Raw genomic sequence first — 20,010 nt, 5'->3', positions numbered from 1 at the left:
CAATATTTCTTTTTATTTCTAAGCTTCCTACTGCATAAATAAAAAAGTGGTCCACAAACTTACAGGCAAGGAAAAGCAAGCAAACTTAACAAAATGTATCTCAACATATTTTTCCTGGCAGACAGCATAGAAGTTTAAAAAGCAATGGAAAAACCAAACTGCAGTCAGTGTCTTGGGTCAATTTTGGGTTTAAAAATTCCATCATCTTATTTATAGTTACACCAATGTAAACACTGATTTTGATTGAAAACAACAAAACAATTTAGAGACCTAGGTCACTGACCCGTGGAAAAATATTCCTATCCTCATTTAAAAATATATTTATAAAATCATATGATTGTACATTTAATACAAACATTAATTTAAAACCAGTTAACATGCTACTGATGAATTATTGCATGCCATGAAAATTTACAGTAGTACTAAGGGGAGGCGACTGACAGCAAAGGTCATTGGCGCCACTGGGGATGAATGGGAAAGGAAGGGTGGAGAGAAACCCAACGTCGGCATTAGCCCACTCTTTAACTCACTGAAGTCAGGTTGTTTTGTGGGAAGAGACAAGTAAATAAATTGTTTTACCATTATCTAAGCAGTGCCATCCAAAACCCTACCTATTAATAATACTAATGAACATAACACTGTATGGCTATAAACCTATGTCAGCAATTTAAGGCATACCTTAAGATTTCACCAATCACAATTTTTAAATCATAAATTCATCAAGTTAATGAAATTCCATGGCACATGCCAAATCGAAACATTACCACTAAATTATATTATTACCTGACAAACCTAGGGAAATTATTTTGTAATATTTGACGACCTATATATCCATCATGTAATCATGTCATATTCTTGTTGAATGAAATTTGAATTCATTTATTGTTTGATAGATTAAATAAAATATCATCTGCACAAAAGTTACCTTTCCTCACATCAATATTTATGGCTGAAGAGAGCTACCAGCTAACTGTTTGCATGATTTGGTGCCAGGAAGCTAAGCATAAACTTTTAAATCATAAAAAAATTACTATATTTTAAGTTTGCCTTGAGTTTATTTTACTTTTTCATGTTAATTCTAAATGAAAATCTAATTTCTTCAATGCCTTGTGACATGAGTGATGTTTGTAGAGGCAGATGGATATGAACGGACAATGATAATACTTAAAATAAATAGAACCGAAGACTTCTTGTTTCATAATTCCACATCAGAGCGTATTACTTACTACAAGCTATCCATGACATAAAAATGGTAATCATAATATTTAAGGTATAAGACTTAAAAAAGTGAACAAATGAATATTGAGAGAAAACTATATAGTTATAGTGTGAACATAATTAATCTGTGTCTGCTGTATTTCTATTGCTTTGAACTAATTTCAACCAATGGCATTGATTGAAAGAAAATATTTTTCTTTTGTCAACTTCTCATCATATTGTCATCATGTACAAGGCATCAACTTCACTCTTACTTAATTCTTCCTTGGTATCAGAGATGGTCATTCGTTACCGTGCCATTTGCCAATGTGATGCTGGCCACTTGTATTAAATGACTACCAATGCCATTTCTGGATACTGTTTGAAAAATAGCATGGATTTACTAACAAGTCATGGAATAACCCCTCTGGAATACATGACTTATGGGTCAATAGGTGTTGCCACATCTCACTTGATGGGTTTGGCAAAATTATAATCTTCCTTTTTTCCTTTGGCACTCAGCTGCAAAAAGGTTTGCCATTCCTGACCTAGTGCTTTAAATTTATCATAATGAATGCAAAAAATTCCCACAAATGACGCCTGCTATCATTCCCTATGAAAAAAACTTTAAATTGGTTTTGTAAATACACTCACCAGTTCTGATCTATGCATCACCAAATTATTTCAACAAGCAATCATAGAAAAAGATACCTATCAAGAAAAAGGACCTCATTTTAAGACATGCAGTATTATTCAAGAGAAACTGTAATTTATTTACTAAACCAAAAATGTATTACTTTTGTTCTTACTTTATTAAAATTTCAGGGATTTATCATCCCACTATTGTACATATTCCAAAAACAATTTCAGATCTTTTTTGTACTAATGCTGCTATAAATATCTTTCAGATTCATTCAACAGTTTAAAATTCATCAAAACGTAACAACATGCATTTATAAAAATAGAGTCATGAGAAGATATTTAAGAATTTAAAGAGTTTCCTACAGTATACACAGTTTTAAGATACTTAGTCCAGCATAGTATGCAAAATTTTTTTAGTATTCTCAAACACCAAAAATAAGGCAGCTGTGGCAGGAACAGTACGGACCAAAGTTGGTTTCAATCCATTATATAGTGCTGGCAAACCTATGCAAGCAAAACACAAAATGTTAGCAAGATTCTAGCTTCTTAAAATATATCATTTAAAATACATTTATGCTGAAGTTATGCTTTTCAAGTATTGGATAAATCCATCTGGTCATTGATGAAAAGTTTTTTCTAGATATAGGTATAGTTCAGTGGAAAAATTAGCAATTATAAGTACTGCACAGTGGTGAATATTATGTGGAGGCATTTAGTGGATAATGTCATCAACTTCGGGAAACACTATGAAATCCTTCAAAAGTGCAGGTACCGAATAACCAACAAATAAGCAATTCAACAGATAATCTGGAAAAGGGGTTAGTCATACTCCTTCAGATGAGAGAGGGTAGGGAACTTAGCACTCATGACTAAGAGAGAATTTCAGAGAATGCACAGGAAAAATAACACTGTACATCTTTTGGGGATTCCTCGTCATTCTCATATAATTGTGGGGAACTTCATGCCTGACACAACTGTTAACAATTTGGTAAACTATGTGACGGATGAAATCCCAGGGATGGACACATCCACTGACTTAGAGATTGAACAACTTCAGGTAATGCAGGAAATTATACATCATTTCGAGCATCCATATGACAAGATTTTTGCGAAACCCTCAGTAACCCCCTTTTTGGACAAAATATGTGTTTGTGGGTAATTTTTCTTTTTTGCAGCAGCACCTGCAACCAAGCTTGAAGTTCTTGCACATAAATATTCAGTGCATTCGCAATAAATTACTGGACCTCGAGGTTCTAGTAAACAAGAACTAACCCCATGTGATCTGTGTCAACAAACATTGGTTAAATGCAAGTGATCTTGAGACTCTTCATGTGCCTGGGTATGTTATCACTTAGGCTTTTTGCTGATCAGTGCACAAAAATGGTGGTATTTTGATTCCACTTTCTAAAATGTTTTTCCCCTATTCCAATTGGTTTCTTATACAAATTTCTCAAAGAAAAACAATCATTTGAATCCTGTGTTACCTGCTTCAAAGTGGATGCTACTGTTTTTTATGTATTGTCTATTTATCATTTGCCTCAAGGTGATTTCTGTGTTTTCCTTACCAAACTTACGAAATTCTTGAAGTTAAACCATAGCTCAATAATCCATGACCCATTCAATATAATTACAGACAACTTTAATTTTAATGTTATTGACGATTCTGTAGCAAAATAAAAATTTAGGGATTTACTAACTTCATTTTAACATATCTGCTACAAACAGTGAACCTACTAGAGTGAGTGCTAATTCTCAAACCAATTTAGATAATATATTGACTAATATCGACCGCCACCATTCAAACATTGCTATAGGGAAGAATAGACTCTCCACAAGCTTCCTGCAGTATTACATAGACCTTGGCTGATGATTTTTTCAGGTGAAAGCAAATTTTCAAAGAATTGTTTTTTCATTTCGGTGCATTTATCATTACGTGTTACCTCCATAATTACTATTGGCAAACTGAACATCTTTCAACTAGCAACAGCTGCCACTGATTCAGGAGTGGGGTCAAATTAATGACAGTTGTATCAAATGCACATTACATAATAACCTAACAATATAACAAAAGTTTTTACACATCTAAATTATGTGATTTAAAAAATTATGACTGTTTTTTATTGAATAGTCCTCATACTTGAATAATGACTCTTGAAATGGATTCTTATTCAGGTAATCAGCGTGAAAAAGAAAATTTCAAATGATATTTTAGCGATGTTTAAAAATTTATTTTGTAGAGTAAGCAGAAAAGATAAAATTGGCAAGATTAAAAATATTGAAACTTAACAAGAAGACACACTGAAATCAGGATACTACTTCATCTGAGTGAAGTAGTGCTCAGAAGAAAATAAATATGTTCTCATATCTTGGACTAAGTGGCTACACAGAATGTCACAGTGTTTCAGGGGAATTTTCAATTGTACATGTATTGAAAAACAAAGCCCAATGAACATTTCTGAAAATAGCTACCTCATTTTTATTTTCTTTTATTCCACAAAGTTAGAGTGAAGTACCTTTTGGATATTTTTATTTACCTGTTTTAATGGGCAATTTTTTTCACAAATCATACAAACCCTGAATGTCTGATAAAAATAAGGAATCTAAGCACAATTCTTAGTAAGGTAGTGAGGCAACAGAATTATCATGAACTCATATAGAATTCCTATGCATATTCCTTCATAGACAAAGTATACAAAAAACTTGAAAGTGTACAAACAAGTATTCAAGAAGTTCTCTCGGGTTTCCCTCCGGGTCAGGTTGCAGTACACCGACGTTTTGAAGGCTGACTCTGCCATCGTCTTCAGGGTGAAGTGAATTTCACCCTGAAGACGATGGCAGAGTCACCCTTCGAAACGTCGGTGTACTGCAACCTGACCCGGTGGGAAACCCGAGAGAACTTCTTGAATACCATACGCCGGGAAAACCTGAGATCCTTCATTACAAACAAGTATTTCTACTAAAACTTCATGAATTCCTTTTTGATTGAAGAAAAAAATTCAAATCTGCGGTGAAACTTACCTTCTTGTCTGTAGATTTCAAGGAATACTTTTACTAGAGGCTCTTTTGATCCAGTGACTTGAATTCGAGATTTAATGACATCTGCTGGAAATATCACGAGCCAAAACGTAAAACCTCCAATACCACCAGATAACATAGTTTTCAGAGAACCTAAAATTGATAATTTAAAATCAGTAAAATGTTGGCAAAAAATTATTTACAAATATTGAAGGCATGAAAATGGAGAGGATATATGAGCATTTTTCTTGCAAATTTTTCCATGAAGAAATAACTTCCAAACTACTCGGTAGAAACTCTTTTACACATAAATATTGCATTGACCTTGGCCAAAATGAGTAGCCCAAATACAAAGGATGCAAATGAAATTATGATATACATTTAGGTTCCTGCTTTAAGACAATGATTCATTTCTAATGACTGATTGTCAAGCGAAAATATGATTAAGTGAACCAATTAATACTCTGATTTCCTGCAATTTGTTTTGGATACTAAATTTTTACAAATATAAATGTCCAATTCTAAAAATCTGTGGGAGATGCTGCAACAGTAACTTTTAATGGAATCATCCACTAATGTGCATTTCAATGCAACAATTTCAAAGCATAAAAATCATCCACATTGACTGAGATCATGGTGAATGCATCCTGGTCAAGGTGAATGACTTTTATGCACAAACATTGTTGTACTGATATACATACAGTAAATTTTATTTTACACAATTTTAAATAAAAATAACTTTACAGTAATTCATATATTGCTTGCTGCATACTAAATTAACTTATAATGGCATATTTACTTTTTATACCTGATTAAATGAGATCTTCCAACCCCTATCTTGCCAGCAACTAACTAGCATCATATTTTTAAGAACCATAGTCTCCACCTATTCCATAAATTAGATAGCCAAAATTTGCAGTGTCAAATGCATCATTGATTCTTACAAATTTTCATCTCCGTCTGCACAAGTCCATTTTCAAGGATTGTACACTTTTTGGATTGACAGAGGCAGTAGTAATATTGGGGAATGCTTTTTGCAACCATCCTTATCCCCATTATGACAGCTGATTGAATTTTCCCAATTGACCTAACAAGAACTTATATCTGGGAGAGAGGGAGCTTCCCATTGTAACCATAGAAATGTAAGGGATTCCTCTAATATTTTCAGGCTTGATTACAAGGGTAATCCCAGAAGTACCTGACCCAACAAAGAAACCAAAAATTTTGAAAAAAAATTTTTGTTTTTCAACATAATCTCCTTTCAGCTCTTTTCACTTTTCCCAGTGATGTTCAATAAGTCTGATACCCTTTTCATGATAAGAACTGTCTTGCTCCTCAAAATAGCCATTAACTGCCAACATCATTTCTTCACGGTTCAAAAATCTTTGACCACCGAGCCATTTTTTCAAGTTTGCAAACAGAAAATAATCCATCGGGGCAAAATCTGGCAAATAGGGTGCATGAGGTGGAATTTCAAACTTTAATTCATGAATTTTGGCCATTGCAATAAAGGATTTGTGAGCTGGTGCATTGTCTTGATGAAACAACACTTTCTTCTTAGCCAAATGGGGCCAATTTTGCTTGATTTCTTTGCTCAAACGTTGCAATAAGCTCGTATAATACTCGCCGTTGATATTTTTTCCTTTTTCAAGATAGTCAATGAAAGCTATCTAATGCGCATTCCAAAAAACCAATGGCATTACCTTGCCTGCAGATGAAACGGTCTTTGCCTTCTTTAGAGGCAGTTCTCCCTTTTCAATCCATTGTTTAGATTGTCCTTTTGTCTTGGGTATGATGTAATGAACCCATGTTTATGAAAAAGTGCAAAAATTCTGCTTTGTTGCTGAGAAACTTTGCTAAATATTCAATCAAAACATATTAACGACACTGATTTTGCTCGAGTGTGACCAAATGCGGCACACCGCTTTCTCATGTCCAAATTTTCAGTCAATATGCGATGTACCACACTTTTTGAAAAGCCTACTTTGCCTGCTAGCTCGTGCACTTTCAGTCGACCATCATCCAGTATCACTTTGTGGATTTTCTTCCCCGTTTCTGGAGTCGTCACCTCATTTGGTTGACCAGTGCGATGCTCGTCTTGACAGCTTGTACAGCCTTGTTTAAACTCTGCTACCTAATATTTTACTGTTGTTAATGAAGGAGCAGACTCACTCAGAGTAGAATACAGTTCAGATTTTATATTTGTTGGGCTGAGGCCTCTCAAATAAAAGTATTGAATCACATAACAATGACCAATTTTCTCCATTTTCACAAATTCACTAAAGACGTTCACTATTGATGGCTGCCAAACAAACACTAAACAACGCAGCTTCTTCTTTTTCGTCTTAAAACTTGAAACATATGCTTTATATATTGCATACTTTCTAATACAGTGATATTTTTCAAACAACTACCACCATCTCTAGGTCAGGCTGGGTAGTTCTGGGCCTTCCCATGTAGAGGTAATGTAACAAAAATCACAAACTAAAATGATTACTCTAAAAAAATTTCTCTTCCTTAAGACAAGTTTCATTCATTTCCTAGTGATAGAAATTAAAAAACATTCATTTTCTCTAAAAAGAGTCCAAATTTGCCCATTTAGTCCTCTACTGATGGAGTGTTTTGAAGTACCCCGCTACCTAGGCCTGAGGGATGGCATGTTAAGAGTTCAGTGCTTTCAAAATCATCATGTTATTTTAAGGTTCTGTTCATTATATCCTATTTATTAATAACTTTTTGATGTCCTGCAGCATTGCAATTATCATCATCTTCATCAACTATCCCCTAACCACTCTCACTCTCAACCATTTTCTCTAATTCTTGGATCTCTTCAAAATTTAATTCTCTTACATGGACTGAATTAGTTCTCCAGTGACTTAATCATTATTTTGTAATCATATCTTGGGTTGTCTTATTGGTGGTCAGTACTCTTGTGCTAGTCATCACTATAGCAAGGCTAACTGTATGATACTACAATAGAGGTACACAATGTACTATTCTCTGCTTTTTTTCACTGAAATCACAATAAAATATGAGGATGTACATCAGGTTGGACCATTATGTCTAGTCCTGTCTGCTGGTCTGTTATATCAGGTATTATTGGAAGGGACCCAGGAAAATGATTCAATCTTCAGAGCACTTCATCTTCTGAGTCTTGGGCCAAGGATGAGGTGTTGGGAGGAATACCCATTCTAGTTCACGACCTCCAAGTAATAGCCTTCACACTCCTGCACCCCATTCCTCTTAGCATGGCACCATGGTTGCTTACATTCTCATTCGAATGTATTTCAAAAGAGTATAGTTTTCTTACTGCTTTTTCAAATTGAAGTGGGCCAGCTAAAGTCATGAAATTTAGAGGTTTAAATAGCTCTTAATGATCAATCACATCGCTGACTGAAGTAATACAATTCCTGGCTACAACTTATGAAAAATCAAATGCTTGAACTACATAACTACATATTACAGGAAGAGCACTACTTTTACTTGTATGTTGGAAACACAAGGTTAAATAAACAGTAATTCATACTGGTACTTAACTGAAAAAAGTAATGCTAATTTCACCATTGGTCTATGATCAGCAAATGTAGATGAGTATTGAAGTAATATTATAAAAGATGTTTAAAATTAAGTCCATCTCACCTATATCATCTTTACTTTGCCCTTCCTTAGCCAACATTTGCCTGGAAGCTTCATAACCACCAAAAAAGAAAAAATATCCGGGCATTTCTCGTGCAATAGTAGATGTTAGGCCTCTAAATAAACCAGGTACACCCTCTTGGAGAAGTATCTGTTTGGTCAGCTTAAAAGGCCCAATTTTATCCTTAAAGGTAAATATATCACCAAAATTAAAGAAAATTGACATTTGAAAAGTTATTTTGCATGCTATTCTAAATGTGGAACAATACTAGCTTTTAATCGATAGTTTTAGTACATATGTGGATGCTCAACCATTAAACAGCAGCTTAGTACCAGCATTTTCATACATCATTACAAGCCCCAAAGACAATATGGAGCAAACAACTAATTTGCATGAAGACAGTACTGTCCAACCTGTGACCAATGAGCCAATAACTGCACTAATCCTACAAGTTCTATCATCCAATCCATGAAATACTGTTAGGGAAAAGATTAGCTGGGATTTTGTGGCCAACAACATAATAGATATAAAAGTTTAGCAGGCAAATTGTTGTACGAGGGCAATTCAAAATCTCCCTGTACCACTTCCTCACGTTTTTGATGTCCATACACTTCTCACTGTACACTTCCACTAAATGGCAATGAATTTATATCAGAGAAGCAGTCGTCAGTTGACTTAACGATGCGGTGGGAGAAAGGTATGACGCTTGTATTAAAAAGCTTCTTACAAGGATGCAAAAAGTGATTGATTATCAAGGCATCTATGTAGAAAAATAGCTAAATGCTCAGCCTCTCCTACGATGTACACAAAGTTGAGAATAAATTTGATTTTTCATGAAAAAAGAATCAGAGACCTTACTTTTCTAATCCCCCTCGTAATACCTCAAGAAAGAAAGATTATTTTTATGAATAAAAATTATTACTTAGGATATTAAATTAATAGAAATAATGTTAAGATCAAAAAAACCTTGGTATTGAGTATGATTAACTGTTAATGAATTTGATTGGTTAGTTTCACTGAGGGAGATTACAAAGATCACCCAAGAGGCTAATGAGTTTTTATAAGATAATGGGGTTCTTAATAGACCTCCCTCATCTATGCATACGTTAACCAATCACCACAAAATACATCATAAGTAAAAATGCTACCACAGTTTTATGGTCTTCTAAATCCATTCCTACTGTATTTTTCAATAATTTATAAACATTAAATTATATTTAAACATCATTTTGCAATGTCAACATCAAAATTCATCATGGATGACACATTTTCTATTGCTCTTCTGACAACATGGTTTTACATTTGCCATACATGCTGACCAACATATAAAACTAATATGCCAACATTTTGTGACCTTGATTGCCATCATAATATCAATTCAAACATAATTCAGAAGCCGCAGTTTCTTTGGAATAATTCAGAAGCCTAGAACCCTCAAACAACTGGTGAAAACAGACAATGAGATGCTTAAGATGAATGTTGAACTCAAGACTGTGAGAGGGTCACAAAATGGTCTTGATTAAACTTTTTATTTGGAAAGAAATAATTAATTTGAGTGGGCCCAACTACCAGAAGACAATAAAAGGTAAACATTTAACACTCGATAGGGGCTGCTTAGGGATTATGGGGATGATGTAACTGTGTAAGAACTACTTATCATGTCTTGGCAATTTGATAAGAATCTAGATGGTAGAATGTGAGGAGATTCATACTCTTATCTCTGCAAATCCTCAAGAACTTTACAAGGTCAATAAAGGCTGGTTTAAATATTGATATGCCTGTTTAAAGGTGCTAAAAGCTCAAAAGGTATAAAGATCCATTTACTAACATTTGATTTGCCTTGCTTGCATTTGCTACAAGAAAGTAGAGACCCATAAATAAGTGAACCTTATGTAAACTTGGGTAATGTGAGTTTTGAAATATAAATACCATAAAAGCAGAGAGCTAAAAAAAATTAAAATGGCATTAACTCAGCTAGAGAGTACAGTGGATCATTTTTAATTCAGAGTGCGGTACCGGGAAGGAATCTTTTTATTGGGTAGGTTTGACAACACATGAATATCAGAACAAATAACATTTTCAGACCTTAAGAAACTTGGATCCAGATTCAGAATTAGCAGCATTTCCATTTAAGTTTTTCATTGCAGATCTTTTAGCAGCATTTACTTCATTCAAGGCTTGCAATCGACATTTCACAAGCTCTGTAGGGCACAATGTGAAGGATGAGAAGAAAGCAGCAAGACAGCCAGCAATGGCATTCCCAAATATTGACAACTCCTCAGTTTTCTATGAAAAAATAATTAAAATAAAGAGTGAAAAACCCATTCTCCTATATTTCAATAGTTAAACATAACATTATCAATGATTTATGGAACCAATGGAATTAAGAAGGCAGAAACGATAACATACATGTATGTATTTGCAAATACATACACCTGTACTTTTCATTCATATATCATTTAAATTATTTTAGCAGTTACTGAGTACGAAGTACTTCCATGATTTTGTAGGTTCAAAAAGGAAAAACTGAGGAAAAAAACATGTAGTGCCATTAATGAAAGCAGAAACAGCACAATGTGTATTTTAATGATGTTTATGTTTATAAATGGCCACTAGATATATATATATTTAATTTATTTTATAATACACACAGGGTGCAGCACTTAAATCCAGGCAAATTTCCATTTGAATTTCCCCCATATCGTAGTTCTACTGGAGGTCGCGATTGGCATTCTTGAAAGCTATACCTGTAGGCATCTAGTAAGCAGTCATAACCTCAAACTAGTCGAGATGTTACGTAGAAGTGCGGAGTGCGATCAAAGAGCCGCCATTATTGAAAGTGTTCGCACTGGGCATTATATTTTGAAAAAGTTTGATTCTTCTGGTACCCCAGAGCAACTGTTTATGATATTGTGGTTAAGCATAATGCTTGGGAGAAGTCTGGGGAAGGTTTCCCTAACCTGGCAAGGAAATCTCATTCGAGGAAACGCGTGCTTATCCGGATTTAAGCACTGCACCCTGCTTATCACATCTAGTGGGTCGCAATCTATGTCTATCCTCCTACTTCAGTGAACATGTTTCCTTGTCGAACATAACTATATTCCACATCAAAGTTTTTATGAGCCTTTTCTTAACATCCTTACCTAATGTCCTTGCCGTGAATTCTTTCCTCCAAGTGAAAGCTTCTTAGCCTAATGCAATTCTTCTCCTTATGTTCCAAATACTTTGACCATTTTGGTCCAAAACACTTCCCAAGTACATAAACTGTTCCACCTGCTCCAGTTTTTTGCAGTGCGAATTGATAACACTTCCTAAATCTGTGCCTAACTGTTATATAATATAAATGATACCTTTCCGAGTCCTCTGGCATTTTTCATGTATAACTATGCCTTTTGTGGTGTCTAAACCAAGTGTTGGAGATGACTAACCCCTGTCTCCTGCAAAACTCAACTGCTTTCCCCCGCGGTCATTCCTCGTGCCTAAACTGTAGTCCCCCACCTCATCACCATCTCTCCCTTTGCCTATCGTCGCATTCCAATCCCTCATCACTATGAAATGTTACTCTGCGGGAGCAAACAAAATTATATCCTTAAACTGATTGCACATACTATCGACTTCTTCCCCCTTGTTTTGGGAATTAATTGGTAGCGTGTATACCTGAACAATAACCAAGGTCGTCAGCTCTGCTTTTATCTCTACTAGTAATATTCTATCAGTTGCTTGTTCTATGTTGATTCTCCCTAACTTTTTATTCAATATTATGGAAAACCCTCCCTGGTCCTTGTTCCTTCCGCTGCATATTACTCTATAACTATCACTTCCGCATTCCCCACTATCCTTCCATCTCACCTAAAATATCTATATTCCTCTTACCATTCCTCACTTTGTATTCTCTAATTTTCCTGTCCTCAACATTGCCCTAACATTCCACGTTCCTATTCTAACTAATTTGGTCTTCTTCTCCTGCATCTTCTGTTCTGCTGTTGCTGGATTTCCCTTGCAAGGGTTTCGTGGGACGACGACCACGGAAGCCTTGCCTCTCTCGCTGCCAGAGATATATATATATATATATATATATATATATATATATATATATATATATATATATATATATATATATATATATATATATATATATATATATATATATATATATATATATATATATATATATACATATATATACATATATATATATATTATACATATATAATAAATCACCTCAATTATCATTCCCAAGATTAATATGATGGCCACTATAGATATTTTGAGTCCTGGCAACTAGGGTGCTCGACCCAATTGGCTGTGTGCCGTGCCCAGCAGAGCAGTCGGGGAGGCAAGGCTTCCGTGGTCGTCATCCCACAAAACCCTTGCAAGGGCAAACCGGCAGCAGCAGGACAGAAGACGCAGAAGAAGAAGAAGACCACATTAGTTAGAATAGGAACATGGAATGTTAGGACAATGATGAGGACAGGGAAACTGGAGAATATTAAGCGAGAAATGGAAAAGGGAAAAATAGATATTTTAGGTCTATGGGAGGTGAGATGGAAGGATAGCATGGATTACTGGAGCGATCAGTGTAGAATAATATACAGCGGCACAGACGAGAGCCAATGAGGGATTGCCATAGTGTTAAATGAAGGGGTAGGAAGAAGCATTGTCAACATAGAGCAGGTAACGGATAAATTATTACTAGTAGAGATAAAAGCAGAACTGACGAACTTGGTTATTATTCAGGTTACATGCCACCGAGCAACCATAAGGAAGAAGAGGTCGATAGGATATACGATCAGTTAGAGGACATTATCGCGTGTGTTCCCGGAGGGAAACATTTGATAGTGATGGGGGATTGGAATGCGACAGTAGGCGAAGGAAAAGATGGTGACGAGGTCGGGGACTACGGTTTAGGCACGAGGAATGACCGCTAGGAGAAAGCAGTTGAGTTCTGCAGGAGACAGGGCTTAGTCATCACTAACACTTTGTTTAGACACCACAAAAGGTGCAGGTGTACATGGAAAATGCCTGGTGACTTAGAAAGGTACCAGCTAGATTATATTCTGGTTAGACAAAGGTTTAGGAGCAGTGTGATGGATTCGCACAGATTCCCAGGAGCGGATGCGGACCCAGACCACAATTTAGTTGTTATGAAACGTAGTGTCCGTTTCAAAAAGATAAGGCAGGGGTGGCAGGTTAGAAAATGGAATGTAGAAGCATAAAATGGATTGACAAGGAAGGAGTACCACCAGGCTGCAGGGAAAATCATGGAGGATGGTAAAGAGCTGAGTACTATCGAAGAAAAATGGGAATGTATCAAGAATGGGTTATCGAAAGCTGCAAAAGACACTATTGGAACCGTTAACACAAAAAGGACTAGGAAAACATGGTTCACGGATGAGATAATTAAAAAGATGGATGAGAAGAGAAAATGGAAGAATGTAAACACAGAATTAGGCAAAATGAAGTACAAAGAGTTAAATAATAAATTAAGGTGGGCAACAAATAAAGCAAAAGAAGCATGGTGGAAGATGCTGTGCGAGGATATGGAAAGTTTGCAGAGAAAGGGTGACATTGGTGCACCTTACAGCAAGGTCCAATCACTATCGGGAGGTAAGATGGGAAGATCTATGCTAGCAGTTAGAGATAAGGCGGGTAATATAATAGCTGACACCAGAAATATCCAAGAGAGAGGGAAGGAATATATGGAAGAATTGTACAGTAAAGAACTTAGACCAACAAAGTTAGACATTGAAAAAGAAAATGACGTAGAGGAAGACAGCTTAGGTCCAGGCATACTATACGATGAGATAGAAAGGGCATTAAGGGAGATGAAACTAAATAAGGCCATGGGGGTGGATAACATTCCTGCGGAACTACTGAAATGTTTAGGAAAATGTGGGAGGAAGAGGCTATATGGGTTGATTCGTAGTATCTATGTGTAAGGAATCTGGCTGGAAGACTTTGTGAGATCAGTGTTAGTTCCTATTCCGAAAAAGGTGAAGGCTACATCATGTGAGGACTAGAGAACAATAACTTTGATTTCCCTCGCAGCTTAAGTTGTTCTCAGGATCATCAACAAAAGGATTGAGAGTAGGGCAAATGATTACTTAGGGGATGATCAGTTTGAGAATAGGAAGGGGAGAGGTACACGTGATGCCATTGCAGTAATGAGCATATTGCAGAAAATAGGAATAAATTGGAGGCAAAGGAGGCTAATCTGCAACCTGTACATGTCTCAGACTCCTCAGCTGCGAGTGGGGAACGGAGAGTCTGGATGGGCAGTGTTAGAAAGAGGTGTAAGGCAGGGTTACCCATTATCACCATTGCTGTTCAACCTGTATGTAGAGGAAATGATTAGAGAGGCATGGGAAGAACTGGAGGTAGGAATGTACGTGGGCGGGGAATTCGTAAAATCAATTAGGTTCGCTGACAACCAAGCCTTAGTTTGTCAGTCAGCCAAGGGATTGCAAGCATTACTGAGTGAATTGGAAATTCAGTGCGACAGATATGGGATGAGAATCAATATTAATTAAACAAAGGTTGTGTAATTTTCCAGAAAGAAAAAGGATTAGCTAAACATCAAGATAGGAGGGCAAAAAATAGAGCAGGTAGAACAGTTATGTCACTTGGAAGTGTTTTGGACCAACAGGGTCAAAGTAGTAGGGACGTAAAGAGAAGAATTGTGCTGGGTAAAGTGGCTTTCACAAGGAGGAGGGAGTTGATGACAGGGACACTGAGTAAGGATATTAAGAAAAGACTCGTAAAAACTGTGGTGCAGCTCAGGTTTCTGCACCATTTAGAGCATAGCTCTAAATGGTGCAGAAACGTGGTCATTGAAGCAGGAGGATTGTTACCTGGCAGTGGAATGTTGAAGACTGTAATAGAGGGGAGAATGTTGGGCAAACGAGGAAAGGGAAGGAATAGGATAGGGATGTTGGACGGGATGAAGTGAGGAAGGAAGTGCTCAGAGATGAAGAGAGGGACCTGATACAGACTAGAATGCTGGATTGTGTGTTATAGGAGTCACAAAATATATATTTTTTTGTAGCTGTGTCCATCCAAAAACCTACCTTAACCGGTAGATTACCTAATAATAATAATAATAATAATAATAATAATAATAATAATAATAATTCAATTACTATTTAGGAAATTACTCCAAGAATCACTACATAATATGTATATTACATTGTGATCTTAAAAATCAATGTGAACAGGGTTAATGCAAAATAACATATTATTACCATGTTTATCACTAACATCTATACTAAAATAGAAGTTTAAAAATGCAAAAATTTAGCTGAGGGACTGTTTTCTATATGAAAGTATATATGAACAACAGTCATGGTGAAATGAAATGTTGAAAGCCTTATAAACGAAAAGCATTTGCTAGTAGTATCACTCATTTTTTAAAAGGCATACCAATACTCTAACCCAGTAAATTATGACCTCCAAATAACTGCAACAAAATATACAAAAAATACCATGCATTTCCCATCACTTATCCATCCTAATACTAAGCACACCAGGTAAACCATTCCTCAGAATAATGAGAACACTTGAAATATGATAAAATCCAAGTACATTACACTAACACTCATGCACTTCCTCAAAAAAAAACATATCACACTCAAATAAACCCAATGTATGCACAGAAGAACATAACATTGGGAAACACACATGCCTTGATCAACAGAGTGCAAATTCTACCCCAATGGTGCATGTTATTTTTAAAAAATTAAAACACTCATTACTTGTTGACAATGCCTGTTGTCTTCATTGACATTCAAATCAAGCCAAATGGAGGTCAATTACATACACTGTTCAGTCCTTCAAATTCATTTATGAAACTCCATTTGTTGGACATGCTTTAAATACTGAACATTTCGCCAATCCTGTTGAAATGATGGTAGGCGAAAGTAAAATTTTGGCACAGTTAAACAACACAGTATAATTAATAATTATCAAAACCCAAATACAATGTGTACATTCATCAAGATTTTATGGCCATAATTTTAGGATTCAAACAAATTGGGAGGATATTATACGTGATATGATTACTAGTACTAATCATTGAACCCATTATTTTGTTAAAAAATATTTACTGTTCCAATGAAATTTGATGAATTTTAGAAATTTTCCCTAGGCATCAGTAATACTTTGTTTCAAGGTAATTTAAGGAAATCTCACATTTTGATCATTGACCACCTTTAATTATAAATCTGAAGTAAAAAACCCATGCCTGAAGCAGATATTGAGCCTTTGACATTTGGATCAGCTAATTAGTACACTACCCATAAATTCATCTGAATGGGTTTCACAGAAATAGTTAAGAAAGGTGTTAGAAATTCCATTTGCAGTCAACAAATTAATACCTTAACATTGAACTCAGTTCAGTGTGTCAAGTTTTTCAATTCCTCTCACAATCAGAACGATAAATACATTGATTCAAAGAATTTGACTCAGCACCCATTAAAATGCATTGCATTCAAAATTTTAAATTTTAAGAGGTCAAGTGATCAAACAAAAAAGTGAAAAGTATGCCAAGCTACAGGTGCAGAGTGACCTTATTAATTTGTCATATCACAATCTTATTTTGTAGACAAACTTCATCAAGATATACTCAAGTATTTATCTTCTACAATCTTATTTAAGTTATTAGTCACAATTTTTTTCCTTGCAAAATAAGATTGTTTCAGGGTTTTAACTTGTAACCCAGAAAAATGAATCCTTACTTCTTTTGAGCATTCATTTGATATTTGAAGTTGAGAATACAAAGTGAATGAGGGAAACTTAAAAATAGGTATTACTTCGTCAACATCAATGATTAAACATAGCTCAGACCTTAAACATTGCAGAGGCAATAACTTTCTGACAAGCCCCATATCCAGCAAATAAAACTGAATTCTCCGCAACATTGGCAGCCACCGCTGGTACTGTTCCAGCATAGAGACCTCTGGCTATTCCTTCATGTGTTAATGTACGCTTGAAACAATCCACCATTCCTGTATAAAGTTGAGGAAATGCTTGCATCTTTACTTTTACAGTGTCCAAGGGTTGTCCAACATACACAGAAGCCACAGCACCTACATGTAAAAAACGAGATTTTACTCTATCAAAATATTGATGGAATATTACAAATTATGATAAATACATTATTCCTAATTTATGTTTTAACATGGAACTGGGTGTTTTGGAGGAATCTCAAAGCATAGGGTAAAAGCCGAATCTAGTTTGTGAAAGCCACTTGGTATCCATATTGGTCATATTTCATGGAAATCATTCCTTTCACAACAGATTGGGAAAACCATTCTTTCTGGGTTTGCTTCCAGTTGCACTGGTGGGGTAGTTAAGTCTGTTCCCATTTGAAGCATCCTGGCTTCAAGTTATGATCTCATGCTTGCTTGCCATCAGAACTTAAGGCATATTTTATTTATTAATTTTAATTAGCTAGCCTTAAAAAATTACTTACTATTAATATTTTTTAATGCTGAAGAGTCATTAGAATCCAATTTCTACATGGATGGTCTCAAAAATAAGTATAATAAATCCAGGATCAAAACATGATTGCAGATCAAAGTACAAATTACTGAAATTCTTCAAAATAGCATTTTTGTGTGTTGACACACCGATTCAGGCCCCTCTGCTAGGTGTGATAAGCTTCTGGAAGGCATCTAATGGAACCTCATTCAAGCCCCTTGTCACACCCCCTTTGACATTATATAGTATCCCAAAATGTTCATCTTTCAAGCTCCTTTTCATTCTTGGGAGCAAAAAGAAATCCAGTGGTGCCAAATCAGGGCTGTAGGGCAGCATTCCCATCTTCTACTTGCCCACATAATTGGTCATTTGGAATGCAGCGTGTGTAAAGATGGCGCCTTGTCTTTGAGAAGCCTCCAGATGGCAAAGATCTCCTTACTGATGCATTGAACTATTTTCCTCAGCCTTTCGAGGACTTCCACTTACTAAAAGTCACTGTTCACTACCAGTCCCCGAGGCATAAATTCTTTGTAGTTCATTCCCTCTGAGTTGAAAAAGACGAGAAAAATACTACTTATTTTTTAGACAGATCCAGTATATAGGTAGTATCCTGTAAGCAGCCAGGGATACGTGGTGTAGGTCACTAACCATTAAGGTACCTTGCAATTTTGCCACGAATTGTTCACCACAATTATTGAATATTTTATTTTTTAGTGGCTTCAACGGCCACACTATTGTTTTCTACAATTTTGACCACAAATTGTGTATGGTAAAAGAATTCCTTACAATGAAAATTATAGAAAAAACTGCTTTCTTAGGGGTTGTCATCTAATGCAATGCGAGTTTTGAAATCATACCCATTGCATCAGCATTACTTGCACATGATTTTTATGAATTCAGAAGAAAATCTTTCATGCCTCAGCTACCATCCAAACAGCTTTCAAACAGCTACCATCCAAAATATTCCATTAACCATTATTTCTATTCATCCATAAAGATTTTTATTGTTTGTCAGCTTCCCTTTATTTTTAAAATCAAGGAAATAACGTGCTCTAGTCAGGGTAACAGGCTCAAGGCATATTTACAATCTTTATCCAATACAAAATCAACACCTAAACAACTTTTTCATTCACACGACTCACTATCTGTATAATCTAGTCAAATTTTATCAAGCTCGGTAAATTTGTTGAATGTGTTTTTACTACATTAAATACATGTATGTTGTTAGATTGAATCCAAAGTATTTTATTTGGCCCACTACCCACGTGAGTCTAATAATGCCCATCATAGACTTGCAGTACAAGAAAATATTTCATTGTAATATAAGAACACATTTTCGCTCAATCGGAAAAACTCACCTAAAGATCCACCAATGAAATCTATTACAGCATCTTTGATGTTTCCTTTGCTGGACGTGCTACTGGTACTGGAATACGTTTTTGCTGGAATAAGATTTTCTTGAGAAGCCGGATCACCCATGATAGTACCAGCGATGTTCTCTTTGTTAGGAGACAAGCTCATTACAGTATTGTTAAGATTTTTTCCCCTGGACGACTCCTCCGTCATGAGTCTTTCCTTTGAAACTCAAGATGACTGAAACGTTCCTCAGGGTTGCATACTAAATTTTCATGAAATAAAAATTAAAACAGCAGCTCAAGTCATTAAATATTTACGACGAAGCTTAAGATAAAATTTAATGTTAGCATGAAGCGTTCCATAGGAGTATTAGAAACAATCCTTTAATTAGTAGGTCAGGCAGTCGAAAATCATAATGACCTTGTTCAACATCGGCCTTGGACCTTGATATCAAGAAAAGCGTACAATTGAGATTTACGGAAGAATGGTTTTTTGATGAAACGCAACAAAAACCAGATGGGTAAAGAATATCTGAAAAGGTCCGTATTCTACCATGTTAAAAGTTTCAAAGTCCATCTTTTTTTTTAAATTCATTCCGAACTACAGTTTAAAATTTTTAAAGGCAGACCACCGACAACAAGTTAATATCGTTAATATGCATTGACGTCACAAAAAAACAAATTGTA

At 35.5% G+C, this 20,010-nt stretch overlaps 1 protein-coding gene across 1 annotated transcript; it reads right to left on the bottom strand.

The window, feature by feature from the left end:
* Positions 1–1,991: 1,991 nt before the first annotated feature.
* LOC139697630 (mitochondrial ornithine transporter 1) lies at positions 1,992–19,966 on the bottom strand. The gene is made up of 7 exons (XM_071596415.1): positions 19,745–19,966; positions 19,327–19,586; positions 17,333–17,574; positions 10,577–10,777; positions 8,494–8,674; positions 4,858–5,007; positions 1,992–2,343 (listed from the first exon to the last, which is right to left on the bottom strand). The coding sequence occupies exons 2-7, from the start codon at positions 19,532–19,534 to the stop codon at positions 2,225–2,227; spliced, it is 1,101 nt and encodes a 366-aa protein (XP_071452516.1). The 5' UTR covers positions 19,535–19,586; positions 19,745–19,966; the 3' UTR covers positions 1,992–2,224.
* Between the last annotated feature and the right edge of the window lie 44 nt (positions 19,967–20,010).

The sequence above is a fragment of the Hetaerina americana genome, unplaced genomic scaffold (assembly GCF_022747635.1).
Source record: "Hetaerina americana unplaced genomic scaffold, ioHetAmer1.1.p SCAF_8, whole genome shotgun sequence".
NCBI classification, from domain to species: domain Eukaryota; kingdom Metazoa; phylum Arthropoda; class Insecta; order Odonata; family Calopterygidae; genus Hetaerina; species Hetaerina americana.
Note: the sequence above shows the minus strand (reverse complement) of the source record. Positions and strands in the feature narration are given on the sequence as shown.

What these genes read in the sequence shown, in the direction of transcription:
- LOC139697630 (XM_071596415.1), bottom strand. Translation starts at nt 19,534, where the DNA reads ATGACGGAGGAGTCGTCCAGGGGAAAAAATCTTAACAATACTGTAATG. An exon ending in TTGCCTCTGCAATGTTTAAG is followed by an intron (nt 10,778 to 17,332) that starts GTCTGAGCTATG and finishes ATTTTTTCATAG; the next exon opens with AAAACTGAGGAGTTGTCAAT. An exon ending in TGAAATCTACAGACAAGAAG is followed by an intron (nt 2,344 to 4,857) that starts GTAAGTTTCACC and finishes TTGCTTGCATAG; the next exon opens with GTTTGCCAGCACTATATAAT.